The sequence below is a fragment of the Pomacea canaliculata genome, linkage group LG9 (assembly GCF_003073045.1).
Source record: "Pomacea canaliculata isolate SZHN2017 linkage group LG9, ASM307304v1, whole genome shotgun sequence".
NCBI lineage: Eukaryota > Metazoa > Mollusca > Gastropoda > Architaenioglossa > Ampullariidae > Pomacea > Pomacea canaliculata.
Window position 1 is genome coordinate 18,693,010 of NC_037598.1, and position 18,460 is coordinate 18,711,469.

Here is an 18,460-nt window from a genome sequence, read left to right on the forward strand (position 1 = left end):
TGTTAGACATTGTTAATGACGAGGTAGAGAGACATGAGGAGAAATCTGAGAGAATATACCTCGTTAATTAAGTAATACAGAAGTTACCCAAATAGTGACAGGTGCCTATCGTCAAAGAGCAATGTTACAACGAAAGCAATGACAGAAAAACGTGAGCAGGAGAAGATACGAAATAAGTTAATGTACAGAGTGTGGACAAGGTAGGTAGGTAGAGCTCTGTGCTCTTATACTTTTCTGTCATTTTCTGAGTCCTGACTGAAGGCACTGGGACACATTGTCATCTCTCTCTTTCTCTCTCTCTCTCTCTCCCTCACACACACACACACACACACAAAACACACGAAAGACGTCTCCACATGACTAATGTCAACAGCTTTGAAACATATAAATAACCAGCTGACAACAATAATGTTAAAAGCACGTAAAATTAGTTTTAAAAATCAACGATTTTTTTTAAACTACAATAACAGACACTTTCGGCCTCGTCATCCCTCTGACCAACTGTGTTTGCTCATAGAGAGGCAACTGGGTTTTAAATTCTTGTGAGCGGTCTATAACATCCGGGTGCGGCTACCACAGACTTGATGGCATTAGTAACCTGTTCAAATCACTGACCCATGACAACCACGGCTCGGTGTCACCAGGTCAGAAGTACATCCGTAGAGGCGAAGTTGATGTCACTTAAAAAAATTAAAAAAAACCTGGTAGTTACCATTAGCGACATGGTTGAGCCTCCATGTGGGTTCAATTTGTTCTCGAAATATCGCAACTGTTACACGGCTTCTCGACATGGGTTCAGCGCGGAGAAGGAGCGAGCAGGAAATTATTTTGTCGTGGCATGGTTTCCAATATTCTGGTACAGGTTTCTCCTTCTCCACTTCACATATGTTGGATATAGGGATGTATCACTGATCGGTCAAGTATCGACAGAGGTCAGGTGTATCAATACATCGCTGATCAGGACATAACTGTTTGGTGCATCGAAACACCAACTTATAATCAATTACAGGAAAAATCTGCAGGATTGATATATCGATACATCACTGAACAATCAGTCAATCTGTGCTTACTTCAGTCGACTCACCTTGGCTTGCTGTGAGCAGTCAGTCGTCCCTTGACGGGTACCTGTGGATGGGAGGACATGGATAGACATGGCACCTGACAGGGTCGCTACCCTTGCCGACTGTGGGCGACGTGTCATTGACATACGAGGTCAAGGTTTTGTGTTTGATGACATTTATTGACTATTTATTGGTTGCTTATCAGCTTGTATATACGAATCTATCGAGTTATTCATTCAAATGTTGAGTAATATTTATCACAATCGTTAGATTGGTAAATTGGTTCTTTTGATAGATAAGGATTTCCCCTGGTGAGGATTTTGTACTGTGGAGAAAAGGAACGATGGAAGGCCATTAACGGGTAGCCCTTTAAATATGTGGCAGAGTTAGGGTTAGAAGAAGCGGATGATTTCCAAAATGACATTGATGGTTGGTTGGTTTATTCAGTAAGAAAGCGATTCCACTTGAGAGGATTTCGAACTGGTGGTGGGAAGGGAGGGGAAGGAAACCAAAGTACCCGGAGAAAACCCTAACCAGCCCTGCAGACAAGTGTCACATACACAGAGTGTCCAGAGACGAGATCTGAACCCTGAGTTTTTCACTGCAGTGGTGACAAGCGAGTTTGAACTACCACACTACCGGGCTCCCCATGACACTGAGGCTCGAGCCTTACAATATTTGCTGTGTAGTGGCTACCTGAGAGTTAGCTGGTATTTGTTCTTTTTCTATCCTTCTCTCTTCGTATCACACACACACCCACCCACACATCTACACACCCACGCACACCATCTATATCATCGTATTTAAAATTATGCTGTTTCTTTAGTGTCAATTCATCTGGAAAAGGGGTGGGTGGGAGGAAGGGTGGCTATAGGTTCAGGGGAAGTAATAAAGCAGCGCGTGGCAATGGGCCAGTACTAGTAGCTTCCCTTGATTCTAGACGTAGTTATTTACCCCTGTAGGGATTTTCGTATACATTGTAACGAACACCAAAGCTGTGTATTTAAAAGATATAAGCACACGCAAAGTTTTTTCATGTGAGACAGATGTAAACCTTTCGTGGGATATTCATCATTAACATTTGAATTTTCTGTCGCTGTGTCCAGATAGCCAAGTCAATTTTTGCCCGCTCTGCCTCAACATTCTTGGGTATGATTAGAGTCCACAAGAGTCAGCAACATTCTCCGAATGACTGCCATAGAAATTCTAGGTACATCGTGAGTTGTACAATGAAAACAGTGCAGTTGGTTGGATCTTCCCAAAAAGTAGACGACGCAGAAACCGCTTTCGTGGATGGATACACCAGGTTGGCATAGGCAATAAGCACAGCAAACAAAAAGTTATGTTTACGAGGCAATAGGACACTGTCAATAACAACACCTTGAAGATGTAGCTTACATTAGTCAGGTAAATTGTGGCATTGACCTCAGCTACTCTTAAAGAAGCTCAATTAACTTGTTTTTGAAAAGCAGATCTCAAGACAAGATTTTAAAACCTGCAAACACAACAAATGCAAACACGTAGATGCACATGAGCACACACAGACACCGAGAGTTCTGGATGAATGGTTTATGACAGTGATGCCCAACCTTTTTCGGTTGCGGGCCATATACATTTCCGACATGCGTGTCACGGGCCGCTTCACCGCACAAATACAAAAAAGAAAACAAAAATAGAGCAGATACCATTTTTATTAGAAACAAGTTGTACTTACCATTAATTATGTAGTAATTGGGATATTTTGAAGTTGTTTTCCCGAAACCAACTTCTGAATGTCCGGCTGCATCGTAGAGACACCAAGTCGGAGCACTGAATCGAAATGTTCGTCCATCGAAAAAAAGATTGAGAGACTCCCCTACGAAGGGATAAATACTTGTTCTTCCCTTTTTATTTTTTGGTTTTTTAAAGTTTTTTTAATTTTATTTATTACTAACATGCCGATTTCCTGCACTGTGGGCAGAAGTTTCGCGGGCCGGATATGGTCCGCGGGTCGTAGGTTGGGCATCCCTGCCATATATATATATCCTAGGCTTTTATTTAATTTGAGGTAATATGCTTATGATGCTTTTTTTTAATATATATAAGTTTGGTTGTAGCGCCGATGGTCAAGCACCCGTCATTCACTTTTTCCCTATGAAGATATATTTTTCAGGACGTACTCAAGATACCTTCAACTTGTAGCACCACCCAAATGACAGAAGCCAAATATTTTTTGGTGGATTAATTTAGTAAATACAATCAGATCATAGGTATGTTAATTTTTTAAAAGTTTAGAAAAACTAAAAAACCAAAGGTATCTTGAGTCTTTCTTTAAGCACTCATCACGGGTCGCTGATCTTACCCCGCTCTCTTATTTACTGAGTATACACATAAAGCGGATGCATTGTTGTCATTTTTTTAAGGACTATACGACTAGTGGTTTAAAAGAAAAACTTAATAAATAAGATAGTTTAGGTAATCCTGAACACAATAATCTCCCTTACATGACGAAAGACGTATGTTTGAACGGAAATCTCGCCGATATTCTACACTACCTGTCCTTTACGATTGTACACGATCGTGAACATTATGCATCTGAAACGTCGAATAAGAACAGAAAGAACATCCCAGAGATATTCCTGCTTCAGATGAAGGAGAATTTGACCACGAATGGTGTAAAAATAGTTTTCTTTTGCTCCCGAATTTTGGGCCACGCCATGTTTGAAATGTGTAAAAAAAAAATCCAAACTTCACTTCATATACCTAATTTTGGTAGGATTATCATAAAAGTGAGTTCTCAAGCAAGGTTAAGGTAAAACTGTTCCACTTGTACACATTTTGATCTGTCATAATGAGCAATCTTCGGAACAAGACTTCAGTCACTGGGTATCTCGTAGTCGGATCGGTGTCAACAACTTTTTTCAGCTATCAGTAAGAAAGAGATGAAAGGAGAGGCCTTCTACACACCACTCTTTCATTACTAACCCAGTTCTAATTTACTGGCTCTACCTAACAAACTAAACTTATTTTTCTTCCCACAAAACAGTGTAAGCCTTTATTTTGCCCTTCTCTATGCATTTTTTTCTATCATTTCTTTGTCTTTGAAACTTTACCTGCTGATCTGTCATTCAGTATGTCTAACAATTTAATTCACAGTATATACAAAGCTGACAATCTTTTAGAAAGGGTTTATGATATTGAACATTGCTGTCGGTTCTATTTACTATGGTGTAATAAATAAATTTAAACGATTTATTTAAAGAATCTTATAAAATGTTGTTGTGTACCTTAACAGTTGTTTACTTCAATATGTCAACAATGATGCAGATTCTACAGTTCTTGGTCCCTACACTTCAAAAGTGGATTGCACCCAATCATTTCTGCCTTTGCCTTACACCTACCCAAATTATTGTGGAGAATATCAGGCTTGCACTTCTCCGGGAATAAAATACCTTCGATGTCCTGGGACTCTGAGTTTTCTTACGATCATGCAAGGAAAACAGACAACACAGTGTGCGAGAGACGGTCAGAAAACGCGTATTGTGGTCAGCGAAAAAGAGAGGATCTAGCGATGACTATGACGACAGCGACAAGGCCGACAGATACGACGACAACAACCGAAACGACAGATACGGTGAAAGCCAACAGAACGACATACAACACCAGCGACATCGGGTGCGGCGCCGGTGCACATTACACCACAATGGAGGACGGCCCTTGCTACCCGGTGGGACACCCAAACACATTCTGTCAGGTGATGAGCAGATGCTGAGATCTTCTTACACAGAGCAAAGGTTACACGACACCTTCCACAACATTTACAGGTAGAGACATTGAGATTGTATCTTCATATGATTGACAACAATTTTATCACGACCTTTGACTCATGACATTGTATCAAGGCATTCAAGTGAGACTAAAATACTAGGAAAGAGTTCACGGAAGCTACATATATTGCTTTTAAATTTTTGTTTTTTAATTTGTGTGAAAGAAAATTACTTGTTGAAAGTGTCATGTTTCAGGTTTACAAAGGCCTTTTCACATAGAGTGGAGTGAGTGCATCAGACTTCTGATGGCGTGTTAATATCATTTAAGACAATGCACTGGAAGTAGCTAAGGTTCTGTGTACAGCTTGATGAGAAGTAAACCAGAATTAAGTGTGAAAGTACTTGAACAAATTGTCAATGGGTTTAATCAGACATCTCTAGGACACCACAGTCTGCCATGAAGAAGGAGGCACAGGTCCCATTTGCTATCAACATTTAAGAGTGAATCAAGAACTGTAGATGATACACAAGAAGACCTAAGTACTGATGTAATGCTTAAAACAGAAATGTCAATTAGCTTTGACAGAAGAAAAAAAATTCCTTACAAGTTAGTTTTTGTGCAGCCTGAGACCATCTCTGATCAGGAACTGCATCACAAAAAATGATCATGCTGCATGAAGCTGGAATCATGTGAATGTTGTGAAATTGGTGTTAAAATTTCAAGATGCTTCTTAATTAATTAAAACTGTAAGCTTGAGAATGTTGTTATGAATGTTGTTGAGTACAACTCTCAAGAGTCTGCTTCTTCAGTTAAAACTGAGAAACATTGTCTTCACCCAGTAAAGACAGAAGGGCTATGCAGGAACAAGCCTTTCCACTTAATAAAGACTGACACAGAAGCATACAGTGAACACAAGAAAGCTTGGAACTTACAGGCAGACAGAAAAATAAAATTCCTAGAGTGCAAAAACGAATATTTTTCATCATCATCATCCAAAGATCAAGATATCAGAACATCAATAGTGATACTAAATCCAACTAATAATGTAGTATGTGTAGGGTTTGTATTATTTTCAGTTTCTCGTGACTCGGTTCGTGATGCGGCCGTTCTTTGGGAGACACCTGCACACACACACACAGACCACACAAACACACAGACCACACACACACACATATTCTGAAAGGCACTCGTTGCATAATAACGAAGAGAAAGACACACTTGCAATGTAGGTGCGACATTGCGCCCCCGATTTGTATTTATTAAATCTCCTTGCATGTCATCGACGATCGCCAGGATGTCATTACATCGAAATCTTCATCGTTAATAGAGGGCTAAATCATCCCATGAATCGATGGAATTAGTTTGATCATGAAATATTCTGTTTCTGCTAAGATTTCTCTCCACTTCATACAGCATCAAGTATGCCGCAGCCATCTTTAGCGAGCCTCAAGCGAGTTAGTGGCGGGTATGGTCGGATTACGGGTGGATCGTCCGGGTAGAGGGGCCAAAACTTGACACACGACTTGACCTTTGCTGGACGTGAAGGCTGTGCCGACCTTTGACAACCCTTCGTGGCCTCGCGGCGAGATAAAACTTCGGCCCCGTGATGATTTCTACTCAGTCTTAAATTCTTTTATCGTGTAGGTGCTTATGGCAAAAGCAAGGTCCTCCACAATATCTTCATTTCTGGTGCACGGCAAATCGCAGTGATCGAAGGAAAAAGGTGCTCAATCTAAATAATTATTGAAATGCAGGGATTTCTGTCACAGGCCAATAAATGACACAGATGACAATTTGTGATGTTGTTTGCCTACATGTGAATGAACAGATAGTATAGTATCAGCTGACAAAGTACTAGGAAGATGAAGAAACTGCAGTTTAAACGCATTTCGTTGCAGTCTGCATTGCCAACGCATTTTTAAAAATTTATACAAGACACATAAAGTATTGAAATTTCTATGACCATTTGACGAAGATCCAAACTGCCGTGATAAATCTTTTCTCCTAACTGTACGTGTGTGTTAAATTTCGGTGTATGTGTGCCTGCCCTTGTCAGCAAAAGAAAAATTTCTGTCTTGGGTCTCCTCGACAGACAATAAAGTCTGATTTGATTTGATTTGTGCTTCGGCAGTTCGTATAGGCCAGCAATGTCGATCCCATTTAATTTTTGCTTCGTATACGACACTGATTTTTGTGGTACAGGCGAAGTTAGTTTCTTGTCCAAACTGTCGGAAAAATAGATCTATTTCTAATAGTTCGCACAATGGCGTGTAGACTTCTTTGTCCTCCACCTGAGCCTCAGCCATTAAATTGTGTACCACGTGACACACATCGACGCTAGACTCTATGCAAATTTCAACACATGGGCGGTAACTCTCGTAAAAAGAAAATACGGAGTTACTGTTCTTAGTGATCGAACCTGAACTTCTAGTGAAATGGTTTCATGGTGTGACTACACTTCTACGTCCACAAGTTCCACCTACACGGTATGCCTCATTCCTCTTCTGAGCACGGACAGACATGATTGATTATTTTACTTTCTTGTTTCTGTTTTAAGAGGTTAAATGCCTTGATTTTCAGCTGTTTGTCCGACCCACTAAAGATGGCGACGGTTTTATTCAATATAGCCAGTACCACATACTCTTAAGCTTTTTTCTTTCATTCTAAGACAGAGAGAGCAGCTAAGTGAAATCTCCGTTGCTTTTAGATGTTTGCTTATAATTTCCATGACAACTGAATCATTACAATTGTCATGTTTCAGGTCTGATAAGACTACAACAGACTTCAGGAGGTCTTCTATTGTCACTAGAAAGAATAGAGTTGATGAAGCTGAGATCTTGAGTTTCATTGAAAGTTAGTCAACAGTAAGTGTAAAAGTACTTTTACCCAAAAGACAATAAATACAATCAGTAATTTTTGGAGAGTACAAAGATATATTTGCAATGAACAGTGAGATGCAGGCCCTATGTACACTTATAAAGACTGAAATGAAATATATGGGTGAGGCACAAGAAGACTTAAGCAATAATGTAATACCTAAAGCAGAAAGTTCATTTTGCTCTGATTATAATGAGACAAAACGTTTACAGAATGATTTCATGCAGCATGACAATATCTTTGGCCAAGAACTCCATTATATAAAAATTGATCCTGCTGCACAGACAAACTGGAGGTGTGAGAATGTTCCAAAAGTGGAGATGATTCCTCAAGATTCCACTTCCTTCATTAAAACTGAACAGCAGCACAGTCATATTGTGAAGATAGAATGGCCACGTATGACAGAGCACAGTCATATAGTAAAGACTGAGAGATCATTGCCTAGTCAGGATGCAATTTCTCAACTTGACAGTGATAATGAATTTTATTGGATGTGCCAAGGCGATACCTATGAAGTGAAGACACAGTATGCAAAAGGACCAGTCACTTCTGAGGTCAAGCATGAAGCTCACTCTGGTCAAGGCGTTGGTTGTGCAGTAAAGTCAGAGCAGACAAAATCATTCACTCAGTCCACAATAATGGAGCACTTGAAGGCACAGAGTGTACCACAGGAGGTGGAGTGGAATTGCAGGAAAAATAAAGATATTTTAGCATGTATATCATCACCTGAACTTCAAGATGTGAATGCTGCTGGATGCAAAAATACACAGGTGACGAATATTGTGACTGTAAGTCCTCAGCATGAGAGAAATGTAAATGTGACAGAAGCAAACTTCAGTACTGAGTCAGAAAAACAGCACCCTAGTAGCGATATTGAATCTGATAAGTGCAAAGTGTGTATGCCTTCATTCCGTTTTCCATCCTTGCACAAAAAACACATGTCGGACCACACTGGTAAACCTCACCAGTGCAGTATATGTAAAGCTGCCTTCAAAACATTATTCAGTTTAAAAAGTCATATGCTGGTTCACAGTGCTGAGAAGCCTCACCTTTGCAGTGTGTGTAAAGCTGCATTTAAAAGATTATCAGAATTGAAACAACATATGTATGTTCACAGTGATGAGAAGCCTGAAAAGTGCAGTGTGTGTAAAGCTGCATTTAAAAGATTATCAGATTTGAAAAGTCATATGCTGGTTCACAGTGATCAGAAGCCTGAAAAGTGCAGTGTGTGTAAAGCTGCATTTAAAAGATTATCAGAATTGAAAAGTCATATGCTGGTTCACAGTGCTGAGAAGCCTCAGAAGTGCAGTGTGTGTAAAGCTGCATTTAAAAGATTATCAGATTTGAAAAGTCATATGTATGTTCACAGTGATCAGAAGCCTGAAAAATGCAGTGTGTGTAAAGCTGCATTTAAAAGATTATCAGATTTGGAAAGTCATATGCTGGTTCACAGTGATCAGAAGCCTGAAAAGTGCAGTGTGTGTAAAGCTGCATTTAAAAGATTATCAGAATTGAAAGTCATATGCTGGTTCACAGTGCTGAGAAGCCTCAGAAGTGCAGTGTGTGTAAAGCTGCATTTAAAAGATTATCAGAATTGAAACAACATATGCATGTTCACAGTGATGAGAAGCCTCACCTGTGCAGTGTGTGTAAAGCTGCATTTAAAAGATTATCAGAATTGAAACAACATATGCATGTTCACAGTGATGAGAAGCCTCACCTGTGCAGTGTGTGTAAAGCTGCATTTAAAAGATTATCAGAATTGAAAAGTCATATGCTGGTTCACAGTGCTGAGAAGCCTCAGAAGTGCAGTGTGTGTAAAGCTGCATTTAAAAGATTATCAGAATTGAAAAGTCATATGCTGGTTCACAGTGCTGAGAAGCCTCAGAAGTGCAGTGTGTGTAAAGCTGCATTTAAGAGATTATCCGAATTGAAACAACATATGCATGTTCACAGTGATCAGAAGCCTCAAAAGTGCTGTGTGTAAAGCTGCATTTAAAGGATCATACAATTTGAAACGACATATGCATGTTCACAGTGATAAGCCTCACAAGTGCAGTGTGTGTAACATTGCATTCAAAAGTTTATTTCATTTGAAACAGCATATGCAGGTCCATGGAAATAACAAATCTTACCATTGAAGTATATGTTAATCTGCTTTTAACTTCTTCAATTGGTTTGAAAAGACACAATCTAATTCATAATTATGTTGAATCTTACCAGTGCAATGAATGTACAGCTTTTTTCTAGACTTTTTTCTACTTTCAAAAGACACAAAAGGAGTCACAATGATTCTAAACCTCACCAGTTTGTGATGAGTCACAATTAATTTATAATTATGTTGAATCTTACCAGTGCAATGCGTGTACAGCTTTTTTCTAGACTTTTTTTCTACTTTCAAAAGACACAAGGTGAGTCACAATGATTCTAAACCTCACCAGTTTGGGATGTGTCTAAAGTTGCTTTAAAGTCCTCACCAGCTTAGAAAATGCACATGCTAATCTACAGTGAGGTGTCAAGTGCATTGTTTGTAAAGCTGCTTTTAGGTGTTCATCTACTTTAAAAACACAGATGATGACCTAGGATGCTCTTTGCTGTTACCTGTGCATGCTAGGTAAAGCTGCTTTGAAGTTCTTATCAAGTCATCATCCTTGCAAACTGTGGAAAGCTGATTTTAGATGATCTATTTTGAAAACAGGAAGGCTGATCCCTAGAGGTGTTAAACCTTCCTAGTGCCATATTTGTAATGCTGGGATTAGGTTATTCAATTTCAAACAACACATGCTCATTTGTTACTGTGTTACACCTCACCACTGCCGTTTGTGTAAAGCTGTTTCAGGTCATTTCTTTGGTTTAAAATATGACATTGTGATTCACTGTGATCCTAAGCCTCCTCAGTTCAGTTCAAGAGACTATTTGAGAGCAGAGTATTTAAAAATGCACATAATAAGCTACAGAGATGAGAGATGTTAAACCTTAAATACCTCTGCGGAGTGTGTAAAGCTGCTTTAAGGGACTTGTCCTCCATCAGATACAGGTATCACCTGCTGTAAGAAATTCATCAATGATTAAAAGTTGTAGCTGTTTAAAGTATATCATATTGACACATACAGGTATATTCAACTTATTTTTATTATTTTTTTACAGCCAATGTGCTAAAATTAAGGAATGGGAGCTTGGGTTGTGTTTGTTGGGAGAAGAAAATAGTAATTGATGGAAAGGAAGTCAGAGAGTTGAATGGGGGCATATTAATAATTTATGTTGTAGACATTGAGGCACTCATCTTGGTTTTCCTATTGTTGACTTTTCCTTGTATTTATTTTCTTGTGGATTGTTTTGTCTTTATTTCTTTTTCAAATTATTTGTTTTGCTGCAAAATGAAGTTCTCCCTATAGCATTTGGTGAAACATAAAGTATTACTTTTTATTTAAAGTATCTAATACAGTGGGTTTTAGATATAGTGATTTACATTTATTGCATGGACACTGTTTTACTGATTTTTTTTAAAAAGTTTTAATGTTTGCAGAGCACTGCAATTGACATAGACCTAATAAAGGCAAAATGTTTGGATAGAAGGTTTTTTAGCTTCCTGATTCTTTTTTGCGCATTGGAATTGATGGCATAATAATTGCAATCTGTTATTTTTAATGAGTATCCCTTGATATGCATATGAAAATCCTGTTCCTACTGGAGGATAAATTACTCCAAATGACTGAATAATTTACATCTTCTTTTAAGAATTTCTTATTCTGAATTAATTGAGAAATTTATGTTTGCAGTGTTCAAAGAATGAAACAATTTTCAGCAGATACATTGTTTTGTTTTGTTTGTTTGACTTTTATGATAAAAATGTGACATTCATAGTTCTAGTTCTTAGAGCATGAATTTGCAGGGTTTTTTTGAGATATTTTGCAATGAATATGTTGACTGGTGGTCATTAAAGAAATTATCAAATGCAGTTTGAATGATTTTTTTTAATTTGCAAAATGGTAATTAATAAAAACAATTCAAGAAAATTATTTAGCGAACTTCAAGGAGTTGTCATTGAGCAATAGCAGAGAAGAAGAGAGAATGAATGAAAGAAGGAAATAAAAATGTCACATTCATCTTTCCGTGTGACATTTTTTAGACATAACTATAAGCACTCTTAAAAATTAACTTCATTATTATTAGCGATTGATCATTGACGTCTTCTTACTAGCAATGTTCATATGTATGAGTAGTATGCTTGTGTGCGTGATGTATACTTGCATATGTTGTAGGCCAGTGATGCCCAACCTTTTTCGGCCTGCGGGCCATACACATTTCCGACATGCGTGTCGCGGGCCGCTTCACCGCAAAAATAAAAATAAAAAATAGACCAGATATCATTTTTTATTAGAAACAAGTTGTACTTACCATTAATTATGTAGTAATTAGTGGGAAATTTGAAGTTGTTTTACCGAAACCAACTTCTGAATGTCCGGCCTCATCATAGAGACACCAAGTCGGAGCACTGAATCGAAATGTTCGTCCATCGAAAAAAAGATTGAGAGACGCCCCTAAGTAGGGATAAATACTTCTTCCTTTTTTTTTTTTTGTAGGTCTTTTTTTATTACTTACATGCCGATTTCCTGCACTGTGGGCAGAAGTCTCGCTGGCCGAATGGCACCGCGTCGCGGGCCGGAAATGGCCCGCGGGCCGTAGGTTGGGCATCCCTGGTTTATGAGACAAGGAAAAGGGAGAGAATTGCAAATCTTTAGGTCGGCACTACCCAGGTGAGTGGTCTTTATACTGCTGACACTTCATGTCACACAAAGAGAACAGAACCAGTCCTTTGAAATTTAAAGTATCACTTGTGACAATTGTTAAATGTTAGTACTTGCCGAAACACTAGCTGCGTGCACAGCAATACTTTGTGTGCTTACACATAAAGCTGAGTTTGTACAAACAGATGTGCATGTGGGTGTAGTTGACATGAAGAGCAGTTGTCATAAGTGAAAGTAGTTGTCGGTGTCTGCAGCACGAAAGACAGTTTACTCATAATAACACAGAAGTCCAAACATCATGCCACAAACAACCTTTTTTCATAGCCTCGCTTGCTTTTTTATTTATTGTTTCAATAAGAATGGTTTAAAGTTATGTCAACAAATGTACTTAAATAAACGAAGACTATTCTAAAGCGTTAAACGACTTAAAATTTCTAACTTTGTAACACAATATCATCTAAATTACTTTTATTTTGTTTAATTCAAAATTTAACAACAAAGAAGATCGACATGTGTTATTAGAATAAATACTTTGACTAGATTTTAGCTTTGAGCCTCATAAGTACGGTAACCGACAAAAGCTAAATTTGGCATCAAAGACCATGCCATCAGAACACCTGGCCATCCCGATGACCTGCTGATTGCGACAGGCGTAATACAGGTCGGGCCTCCCGTGATCCTCCGGGTACGTGCCGTCAAGCCGGGTGGTGCAGTTAGGTTTGAGACCACCATGAGCAGGAGACACGTGGTAAATGCTGAGACACTCTCTGTCCTCTGGTGAAAAGACCTGTGAGAGAGATAACATAAAGGTGATGTATGTACCGAGCAGATGTAAGTCAGAAGACATCACTGAAATGAAGCCATAGGTAGCACACTGATCATAAACTGATCCTCTCTATCATAAATACCACCTCTACCACAACATCACACCTATCATTGTGTTTATGCGATTGTTTCCTCGATTTAAACTATTGGAATCTTTATGGTAAGAGAAGGTCTTATACTTGAGGGGCTTCCAGGGCGTCGTCCAGAGGGCACTGCGTGTAGTTGAGGGTCAAACCTCGCCAGCAGACGACATAAGCTGGGGACCAGAAATCATAAGACAGTGGGTGGGCGCCATCTTCTTTATGGACACAGTTGTAGTGTAAGCAGCCAGGCTGGTTGAAGTCACCTGCCACACGCAACGAACGTGTACAGATCCCCGCGAGTACACACACACACACACATATACAAACACACACACCCCACTCATACAAACACACACACATATACACACACACCACATACACACAGTCGAACATCTGTGTCGACCTTCCGTAAATCGAAAAGTCACGTGGTTCGTGAACTCACAGACGGATGCTGGCTTCTGCCTGGTCCCACAATCCACCCTCGATTCTTCCTCGCACTGCATCGTCGACGTGTCAAACAGCTTGGGAGAGGGACATTCCCTCAGGTAGGCACCCGGGGTGCCTGGCCCTACACCCGCGTGTCCAGAGCAGTCGTAGTACAAGCGGCAGTCGTGGGCATGTGGCAGCAGGGTGGTGCTGCGGGTGCTGCATACGTCGTGCAGCAATGTTGTAGGCGGTGATGGAGCTGTAAAGACACCAGCAGCCATGTCATCCAGTATATCATAGAGTACAGATAATCATGTAGACAAACACAACAATTCTACATCGTAATGTCTGCTCAGTTCACACACAGCGACTTATGAACATAAAGTAGAAACGAAATTACAAAACCAAGAAAACATACTCCCTCAGAAAACATTTTAATATACGGACGGAATAGTTTTACTTATTATTTAATTTAGTGCCCATCTCCTCCCCCTTTCTGCTGAACCCTCTAAAAAGTCAGGTGCCAATTCCACAGCTAATGAACTTATGGGGAAATATGCTGCGTCACTCGGGTATCGACCCTGCCAGTCTACACCTAGGGGATCAAATGGCGGTGCTATAACAACTTAGTAAGGAAGTGTGTTTGTGTGTGTGTGTGTGGTCATGCATGTGTGTGTGCAATGTGTGTGCATTACTGTATGATGGAGGTCTCGTGCGCGCGCCACAGTCGACAGTCCAGAAATCCGCGCACGCCATCTTCCGACTGTCAAACAACTTGTCAGAGGAACAGCTGGATTCTCGCGGGCCGCCAGCTGTGTGGGAGCAGTCAAAGTACAGCTGACACTGCCCTGGGTGAGGAAGCAGGGCGCTAATGTCCACCCCACAGGCTGTGTACACCCACGATGGTGGGGTGGATGTTGTTGGTCGAGGCGCTGATGTGACTGCTTGTCCCGCCCTCTGCAGATCTGTTGTCGTCTGTGTTGGCGGGGTTAACCCAGTAGCTGAAAAAGATTATCCTGCATAGACACAATACCTTTCTATGTTTCAAGACATGCTGTCCTCTTTACACTAGTAAGTACTAGGAAGCCTCTTCAGCAGGAAAAACATTGTCGAATACAACTGTGACTTGAATTCATGTTTAAATTCTGTGATGGCAGTTAGAATTGTATGAACGTTTGGATGTTATGAAATTGTGTGTAGATAAGACTTTAGTTATCACAGAAAACAATTGGTAGAAGGTCTGTAGGGAAGCAGAGATTAGAACCACACACCAAAGCAACAACAGTCAACAATACAGTCATTCATACCCACTCCACTAGTCAATCATGATTCAGACTGAACTATGACCTGCATTCATTCACACGGTGGTGCTCACAAGTCGCTCGTCTGATACAACAATCTGTTGGTTGTGCTCTCAGGTACACAGTCTAAGCAGTGTTTTTGTTGTTGTTGTTGTTGTTGTTGTTGTTGTTGTTGTTGGTTTTTTTTTGTTGTTCTTGGTCTGTAAACGCATTTGACACATCATCCGGAAAAGCACTGTGGTGGTGGTGGTGGTGTCATATGGGTAATATTGTTTCTTTTTGCTTGTATAACAATGCGTCGACATCCTCTCCATCATCTTCGGAGCTTTCATTTGCTTTCATTTGAGACAAGACCCAGAGTTGCTGTGTCCCAGGTAGAGGACAGAACATCAAGCAAGTCAAGCAAGTCCGGGGTGACACTAACAGTCTGAAATAGTTTGCTGTAATGAGTGAGTACACAGGCGTGAAGTGGTCTGAGAATATCCCTCTTACAATTACAACTCTCACTACTTTCGTGTTGTCAGACTAGAGGTTTGTTTTCCACAAGGGAGGAAACAGGTGTACCTGTCTGATGTGAGGAATGTGGTGCACAGGTGCTAAGTCGCCTCCATTAGCAGGCGGCTTACAGTGTGTTCACAGTCTGCACTGTGCCACGAAATCTCTTGAAAGTTTTCTCTTTATGCTTTGTTACATGTATAATTGCAAAGAAGAAATGTTTTTATTTACGAAACAAAATCTTGGCTCGAGAGATAGATATGCGACTCAAGAAAAGACAACCCAGTATCGGCGACATTTTACATCTCTGTGAGTACAACTATTTTCTGTACACCAAGCCCTCCTGTTACTGAAACCCTGAGTAACATGTTTCATGTTCATGCTGCTCGGAACCTCTAAGAACCTTTATAGACCTTGTAAATATATTTGATCCTTAACATTCAGTGATGTCTTGGAGGTGAACAGTAACTCGTAACTTTATCTAATTCTTTAGTTCCTTATGAGTGAGGAATTAGAGACCAACTACTTTTGTAAAGTGAGTGTCCATGTCCTCTCCCTCTCGCTGCCCTATGTGCTCGTGAGTCCAAAATACAAACACCTATGACAGATGTACATTGCTCAAAAATTCTATAAGTATCCTTCTCAGTTTCAATTTGGAAGTAACTGTCTAAACACCACAGTTCACGGAGAACAAATGATTTGCAAATTACTCGTATTGTTAATAACAAATTAATGTATGGTGTAACTATGTGTATTATGTAAGTGCACTGTATTTATGTACAAGAAGCAAAATCTCTCCACTAGTACATTTGTGAAATTAAAAAACTGAACTAACTGTTGAAGTGGTTGTCGTATTCGAATGAGGAGCAGATGAGAAAAGATCGCTCGCCAGCAGCAATTCAGTCATACATGATACACCAGGGAAGTAAAGACAGGACAAGGCAGCCACCTACTTATTTTCTCCTAAAGCTTCTTGATTTTAAAAGAGGAGCTCCTATTACTCTGTCCCCCAGCCAACCCAGAAATATATATTAAGCAGACTTGTAACCTTTCATGTTTTTTCTTCAATCGAGATGAGTCATTCAATTACACACAAATATGAATTATCGGATTCCTGGAAGAAATATTTTAGAACATAAGAAAGGGAAAAAATACATGAGAAGACCTACCCAATGTCAGAGTTTCCCAGGTGTCGCAGTTGTCATACGGAGATCCTCTGAGTGCACACACATGATGAGCGCTGTTCAGCACCTGCCCCTCAGGGCACCGGGGCATCTCGTAAGGGCTGCCCCACACACAGCGCCAGAAGTGGCTACAGTCGTCAGGATCACGAACCCAGGAGAACAGAGACTGGCACTGGGGTCGAAAGCTTGAGGTCTGGGCAGCCAAGACAGTTGCCAACACCACGAATCCAAAGATGGTGAAAGTGAAGATCGATGTGTTCCAGTTTGCTTCCATTGTATCTCTCTTAATATCTATACCATAAAAAATCAAAACAATATCAAATCATTTCCTTTGGGTATCTTGTATTTACTGGCAAAAAGATAAGATACAGCAAAACAAGATTCTTGGTTTTACGACGAAGTCGAAAAGTAATTTATTTACGTTATTTTGTTTGTTTCCGTTGATAAATATGATCATCTGTAATCAGCCACAACACTCTATTGCCTGACAAGAGGAAATAACATAACTGAAAAACAATCCTATTATAGGAAAAGGAACAAAAATTGAAGTTTTAGACCGGAAAATCTTTATCAGAAAATTTGCTTTTATAAAGTGAAAAACGCTGTAAAAATAATACCATTACACTTGTTTATAATCTGTAACATATGTCTCAAGATCACACTTTAAATAAATACGAGAAATACAGTATCAAACTCAAGCTACTCAGTTCGATATATTTTATGTTACAAATATGGTTGATATATTAGACATCTTTTCTTGTAGACAACTTTCACTTGTGACCGAGGATCACACAGCCGACGCCGCTTACTCAAAACATGATTAAAATCTTTGTAGATGTTTTTCGAACATATTCATGAGTTTTTTCCCAATACTCACCTGGAAGCAAAGACGACTGTAAAGGTAGAATTCTTCACACCTGTGTGCTCGCTGTGTGGGGAGATCACTCTGCACAGCTCATGTGAGTTCTGTGCCCTTGTCTTGAGCGCTGTCTACGTCACTGAGGGCGTTTCGCATCTTTGTCCCTACTGACCGAGTTTCCTTCCACTGGCATCTACCTCTTTGTCAACATACACATGTGACAAACAGTAAATAAATAAAGTAGCGTTGTTTTCATCCAGAAAATACATTTCCCCGCTGACGACATGTTTACTTTTCTCATTCTGCTAATTTGTGTATTTACTTGAACTGAAGCCCCGTGTAAAGACCGACTGGTGACTTTTAACCCACAGCGCGTGCAAAAATTCTTGCGGGAGTCAGAAGGCAGTCTAACCTCTCCTAAGCCAACAGATCATACAGTCAAACAAATTCTGTGATCTGAGGAAAAACGAAACAGGAAAGAAGACAGGAGTTACAAAGTATCAGTAATTAAGAGAAAGTAACCGGTCTGTTTTAAGTTTAACTCTGTGAGTTTTTTTCCTCGATTGATAAATATCAAAATTATCATTTTTTTAATTTGTTGACATTAATGTGTTTCTAAACTTATCACCAGCGCTCATCACTGTTTTTCTCGTTTCATTATCTGATTTTCCATCGTCTCTTTGTTTATGGCAATGTGCAATCAGCGCAAAACAAATGAGTACAAATGTAGACATTTTCTGCCTGTTCAGCAGGAAATACAAGTTGAAGGAAGAAGTGCAAGGACCTATCGACTGACAGACCTCGGTGGTTTGCCAGGTTCGTACATAACCTGAGTGAAGAAGGTTCAAAGCAAC

The 18,460-nt window shown here is 39.8% G+C and overlaps 2 protein-coding genes across 2 annotated transcripts; one reads left to right on the top strand and one right to left on the bottom strand.

Moving 5' to 3' along the window:
• Positions 1-7,256: 7,256 nt before the first annotated feature.
• Positions 7,257-11,225, top strand: LOC112572220. The gene is made up of 3 exons (XM_025251792.1): positions 7,257-7,294; positions 7,570-8,639; positions 11,212-11,225. Exons 2-3 carry the CDS (start codon positions 7,751-7,753, stop codon positions 11,223-11,225), a joined length of 903 nt encoding a protein of 300 aa, XP_025107577.1. The 5' UTR covers positions 7,257-7,294; positions 7,570-7,750.
• A 2,629-nt stretch (positions 11,226-13,854) lies between these two features.
• On the bottom strand, positions 13,855-17,034 carry LOC112572221. The gene is made up of 3 exons (XM_025251793.1): positions 16,733-17,034; positions 14,669-14,768; positions 13,855-14,026 (listed from the first exon to the last, which is right to left on the bottom strand). Exons 1-3 carry the CDS (start codon positions 17,019-17,021, stop codon positions 13,855-13,857), a joined length of 561 nt encoding a protein of 186 aa, XP_025107578.1. The 5' UTR covers positions 17,022-17,034.
• Positions 17,035-18,460: the final 1,426 nt, after the last annotated feature.

Bases quoted from the DNA above. Each gene is read 5' to 3' on its own strand.
- LOC112572221 (XM_025251793.1), bottom strand. From the start codon at position 17,021: ATGGAAGCAAACTGGAACACATCGATCTTCACTTTCACCATCTTTGGA. The intron at 14,769-16,732 runs GTAGGTCTTCTC...AATCTTTTTCAG, and splicing joins CTGGGAAACTCTGACATTGG to CTACTGGGTTAACCCCGCCA. The intron at 14,027-14,668 runs GTGGGTGTACAC...GTGTCTTTACAG, and splicing joins ACAACATCCACCCCACCATC to CTCCATCACCGCCTACAACA.
- LOC112572220 (XM_025251792.1), top strand. From the start codon at position 7,751: ATGAACAGTGAGATGCAGGCCCTATGTACACTTATAAAGACTGAAATG.